The 5,399-nt window shown below is 43.1% G+C and overlaps 1 protein-coding gene across 1 annotated transcript; it reads right to left on the bottom strand.

Annotated features, from left to right (window-relative positions):
- Positions 1 to 750: 750 nt before the first annotated feature.
- On the bottom strand, positions 751 to 5,157 carry LOC121758520 (alpha-xylosidase 1-like). The gene is made up of 3 exons (XM_042153906.1): positions 4,747 to 5,157; positions 4,020 to 4,663; positions 751 to 2,806 (listed from the first exon to the last, which is right to left on the bottom strand). Exons 1-3 carry the CDS (start codon positions 4,965 to 4,967, stop codon positions 939 to 941), a joined length of 2,733 nt encoding a protein of 910 aa, XP_042009840.1. The 5' UTR covers positions 4,968 to 5,157; the 3' UTR covers positions 751 to 938.
- Between the last annotated feature and the right edge of the window lie 242 nt (positions 5,158 to 5,399).

Raw genomic sequence — 5,399 nt, 5'->3', positions numbered from 1 at the left:
CCTTAAATACCGTGCCGAAAAGTTTGTGCTCACTTATCTTGGGACGGAGGGAGTATGTTATTTCAAAAGTTCCTATTTTTATGGGACGCGGGGAGTACTTTTTACCCAAAAACTAAAAAACGGATTGGTTTTGGAGTATCGTTGGAGATACTTGCCTATCTCATTTTAGGTTTTAGTGTACCATTGGAGATATGTCTAACTCTTAAATAATTAAATAATTGTAAGATGGTTTATGATTTGCCTATGGATTTATTATTCAAGGATTTATGATATATCTATGAATCTACTATCTTTTATACTCCCTCCGTCTCAAGTTAGTTGAGATATTTCTTTTGAGCATTGAATTTAAAAAATTAACATGGTAAAAGTTAAAGTGAAGAGAGTAATGTAAGAGAGATGAAGATAAAGTAAAGTACGAGAGAAGATAGACTTTTCTACAAAAAAAAAGAAAAGAAATGACTACCTTAGGATAACCGAAAAAGGAATACGACTCAAACACATTGTGTGAGAGAGAGGAAGTACAATTTATGTAGGATTTATTATCATGATCCACTAAAATTTATGACTGTATTACATTATATTTTTCACAAGCAAAGTAAGAAAATGATTTATGTTAGTCGATTACTTGCACACATAGTTCCAATTTCTTCGTCAGATTCGCAGAGATGTCACCAAATCTTTATCCATGCATAACAAAGTATTTGAGGCTACTCTCATTCGACTCCAATCTTTATTCATGCATAACAAACATTTTAGGCAAATCTCATTTTCCAATCATTATTTATGCATAATAAACATTTTACGCAAATCTCATGAAGTGTTGAAGCGATTGAATGGAGTGAAATGTAAAATGTTCCACCATCATCTCCTCCCCATTGACAACCTAAATTCACCACTCATACAGCATAACAAATTAGAGATTAATTAAGAAAGAATCCTCAGTCTTTGATTCTCATCTTCCATGTCATAGTAAACTTCTTCCCTACAGGCAGCTCCAAACCCCCGATCTCCACCATAACATGCTTCCTCTCCCCTACTGCTTCCACCTCCACCGCCTTCCGATGCTCCAACGTGCTCACCTCCGCCACCGGCCTCCCCTCCACCTCAACTTCGACGGCGCTACTTGCAGCACTCCCCCGTAACCCAAGCACAACCACTTTTCCCACAATCAAACCCTTCTCCACCGCAAACTCGCCTTCTCGAACCTTGGACCATACCTTCACATTGCCATTGCTCACCTTGGCATACAGCTCTACATAGGTCGATGTCCCTGCCGCCACCTTCATCTCTGGCAGCTCGTCGTTGTCGAGGAAGAGCCTCCCCTCGCACTTGCCCTTCTTGGCCCCGAGCGGGAAGGCAACAACAAGGGTGAAAGGCGTGGTTCTTGCTTCCTTAGATATCAACCCTCCCTGTTGCATTGGGATTATGGCGTTTTCATACAAATGCACGTTGATCGTATGTAGCGGCGCGTCCAGCACCAAGGGGCTTAAATCTTTCGACACTATCACCTTTGCAAGATCGAACATGTCGTACCAGCTGCCTGGAGGGAACACTGCCTCGACCGTTGTCTTGTTTGGTTCCAGAACAGGGGACACCATCACATTGCTCCCCAGAAGGAATTGGGTGCTTAGATCATATAGCTTGGCCTCGTTTGGGAAGGTGAAGAACAAGGGACGGGCGATGGGCGCGCCCGTGGTGTGAGCCTCGTAGCTGAGCGTGTAGAGATAAGGTAGAAGCTTGTACCTCATGCCTAGAGCGTTTCTTGCCGACTCTGCAACTGACTCCCACTGGTAAAGCTCTTGTCTAGGAGAGTAGAAGTTTGCATGATCTCTTGAGAAGGGGTAGAATGCCCCGAGCTCGATCCAGCGATTGCAGAGCTCCTCCGTTGGAGCAGGGTAGAATCCACAGATGTCTGATCCCACCATTGGAACACCAAATATGCCAAAGTTGAGCATAGTGGAGATTGAGTACTTCAAATCCTCCCATGTCCCCTTGTTATCCCCTGTCCAATGGGCAGCGTACTTCCCTGAACCAACGTAGGTGGAGCGCGATAGGATGAAAGGGCGCTTCCCCTGCAGCCCCTGCAGCGCCTTGTGGGTGGCGATGGACTGTGAGAACCCGTACAAACTGTGAGCATCGTACTCCAACACACCGTTGTAGTGATAAGCACTCGTTGCGATGGTCTTGTAGCCTATAGGTGCTTGTATACCCGACGCGTTGATCTTGTAGGGCGGGTCGTCCCACCTTGTGGCGGTGATGTTCTTGCAGTCGAGGCAACACTCCCAGCCCGGTCCAGTCCCGTTGGGGCAGATCCTGTCGTGTGGGATGGTGCACAGGCCGTTGCAGAAGTTGGAGGCCTCATTCATGTCAATCCAAAGACCGTCAACAGGAACAAGCTCGTGGAAACGACGGACTTCATCACCCCACCATTGGACTGTTTTGGGGTTGAGGAAGTCAGGGAAGTTGACAGCTCCGGGCCAGACCTGGGCGAGGAAGGGCTGGCCGTGGTACTTGATGAAGACGTCGCTGGCAAGGCCGCGCTGGTAGACGCCATAGGTGGTGTTGACGCCGATCCCAGGGTCTATGATGACAATATACTTCATACCTTGGGCGTGTATCTTTTCCAAGAATGCAAGAAGCTTGGGACGGGGGTAGTTTTGAGGGTTGAGAGTGAAGTCCTTGTGTCCGTCCATGTGATCGTCATCGTTCCATATCACGTCGAGTGGGATCTTAGCTCTCTTGTAGCTGTCGACTACGTCTTCCACAACTGATAAGTTGTGGTATCCCCATCTGCATTGATGGAAACCTGTACAGATCGGACTAATAAATAGTTTGCCATATAAACCTGGGCAAAAGCGGGTTGACTCTAACTTCTTTGGCATCAATGAACATGTAGGCTAAGCCCGTGCCTTCAATATAAATGTTTGATTTTTCTAGCTTTAAGCACGTATCTAAGAAAATTAGTTCAATCATAGCATTTTTATTTCAAAAAACATCATCTAGAAAACGATGCTCAAATGATTGAAAAGTGATAAATTACATAAAAAAGATTGAAGAGATGAAAATATGCAGGATATAGAAACTGGAGAAACAAAAAAAAATGGAAGCATCATGACATTTATGTAATTGAGCCAAAAAGAGTAAGTAGTTCTCTAACTTAAATCATGTGTACATATTTGTAATTGACTGTATTCAATCTTGAAACCATCAAGTTACTAATTTATTTCCCACGCAAACTTTGGAAACAAAGATAAGTAATTAGTGGTTACCTATAAAATGATTTACAGTTTTTATATAAAAAAAAATTGTTCCAATCGTTCTACATATTAAGATAGGTGATACTCAAAATGCTGTCCTAACTTCTACTGGTCATGTTTAGATAAGGTCTAAAGAATTAAATGTTCGTCTATATATAGACTAAAATTTGGCTAAATATCATTATTATTATTTTTCATTTGCCAGAGTTTATATTCCTTTATGTCATTATTAAATGTCTCATATTTGATCGATGTGAATTTTAAAAAATTGTTTAACTTTATTAGTAAAAATGCATTAAAAATTAGTGAAATGTAGATTCTACTTTTATATACTCACTCTGTCCCGATTAAGACTATTATTTTCTTTTTCGCACTTGTTTTGAAAAAATAACAATAAATAGTTAAATTTGAGAGAAATTAAAGTAAGAGAGAGAATAATGTAGAAGAGACTCTCTTCTATATTATTATTTATCTTACTTTACTTTCTCTTCAATTTAATTATTTATTACTATCATTTTCTCAAAATATGTACGAAAAAGAAGGGGTTATCTTAACTTGGACGGATTGATATTAATTTTATACTAATAAAATATAAGTGAGAATTAAGTGTATTATAGGTTAATTGCCAAAAAAAAAAAAGTGAATGAGATATTCGTTGGATCCGTCCAAATAACGAAATAGTATAACATATTTAATTGGAATTGGAGGGAGTAATTTACTAAATTAACGATGCCATGAGCAAAAACAAAAAAAAACACTGACCGAAAGCCCAGTAGGGCATAGGCGCCGGGCGGCCAACAAAGGCGGTGTACTGATCGACTACGGCGAGTGGCGTGGGGCCAGAGAAGAAGTAAAGGTCGAAAACACCCCCAATTACCTTATACGTCAACGAATCACCCCTGTAGAAAACATCCATTCCGTTGCTGTTCAACAGGAGAACCGCGTGAGCGCTCGCTTCTCCACCATCATTCCTTACCTCCATGTACACCGGGTGCGACCCGTACAGATCCACATTCAGATTAATCGCCGATACATCAGTCGTGTACAGTGTGTACGGATCGTTAGGGTACAGCTTAATCCCGTGCGGCTGCGTGTTCTCCCCCAAACCGTACAGCGAACCGTTTTTCGGCAATTTCGTCGATATTTCCAGATACTGGTCTTTGAACACCAAATCGCTGTATGAGTCGAACAGAATCTGGCCGTTGGATCTGCGTTTCACGGAGAAGGTGAACGGATCGCTAGTGTACGCGAAGATAAGCTCCTTTCCCGCGTATTCCGACGCCTCCAGATTCCTCCCGCGGCCGAGCGACGGAGGCTTCTCCCGCGGCAGTAGATTGTACGGAACCTCCCACCTCTGCTTCTCCGCGTCGGTGATATGGACTCTCAAACGGCTACTACTCTCGTGCCTGCCAAAATCATAATTAATTAGCTCACAAATCCGATGAAATCGAAATTGAGTAGGAATAATTAATTAATTCGAAAGCGTTACTTGACGGAGAGCTTGAGTTGGGGGATATCGGCGCCGTAGATGTTGCTTTTCTGCTTGAGCTGAAGTAAGCCGACGAGGCCGCCATTGGAGGACTTTTGGATAGAAATCAAGCGGTAGCCATTACCGATTTTTTTCGGAACTGTATCAGCTATGGCTGAACTAAGTAACACTATCAGCAAAAATGTTAGAATTGCAGAGGAAGACGTGAGAGAGATGGACATTTTGGTGGTGTGGATATGGTGGAAAGTGTGTAGGGTTTATATAGGGCGAGAATGGCATGAATGCGTAGGTATGGATGGATTAGTCATGTGATGGTGTAGATGAGTAGAGTTTGGCGTGATTTGAAGCAGAATTCCTTCGTTTACATGTGACTTGTGTTTTTTCGGTTTTATCAGAGCATTTTTTGGCTGCGAGTTTTCTGGAATAATATCACGATCGATAACAGTGTTTAATTGATTTAAGGAAGGCATGACATGTTGTCTTTTGTAGCTATTGAGGCCATCCGCAACGCGTCTCGTTGCTGTCTCGGCAAAGAGACGGTGTTGCAGCCCTCCATCTCGGTCTCGTCTCAGCGGCGTCTCATCCCGAAGGGTGGGCTGGCGAGACGTCTCGCCAGCGCCACGTGGCGCGCGCTGGCGCTAAGCGTGACGCCC

Source organism: Salvia splendens, chromosome 12 (assembly GCF_004379255.2).
Source record: "Salvia splendens isolate huo1 chromosome 12, SspV2, whole genome shotgun sequence".
NCBI lineage: Eukaryota > Viridiplantae > Streptophyta > Magnoliopsida > Lamiales > Lamiaceae > Salvia > Salvia splendens.
This window is presented reverse-complemented; position numbering and strand designations above follow the sequence as displayed.

Excerpts from the sequence above, each read along its gene's own strand:
- LOC121758520 (XM_042153906.1), bottom strand. The coding sequence starts at position 4,967 with ATGTCCATCTCTCTCACGTCTTCCTCTGCAATTCTAACATTTTTGCTG. Across the intron at positions 4,664-4,746 it reads CAACTCAAGCTCTCCGTCAA|GCACGAGAGTAGTAGCCGTT; the intron begins GTAACGCTTTCG and ends TGATTTTGGCAG. Across the intron at positions 2,807-4,019 it reads TATGCCCTACTGGGCTTTCG|GTTTCCATCAATGCAGATGG; the intron begins GTCAGTGTTTTT and ends CGATCTGTACAG.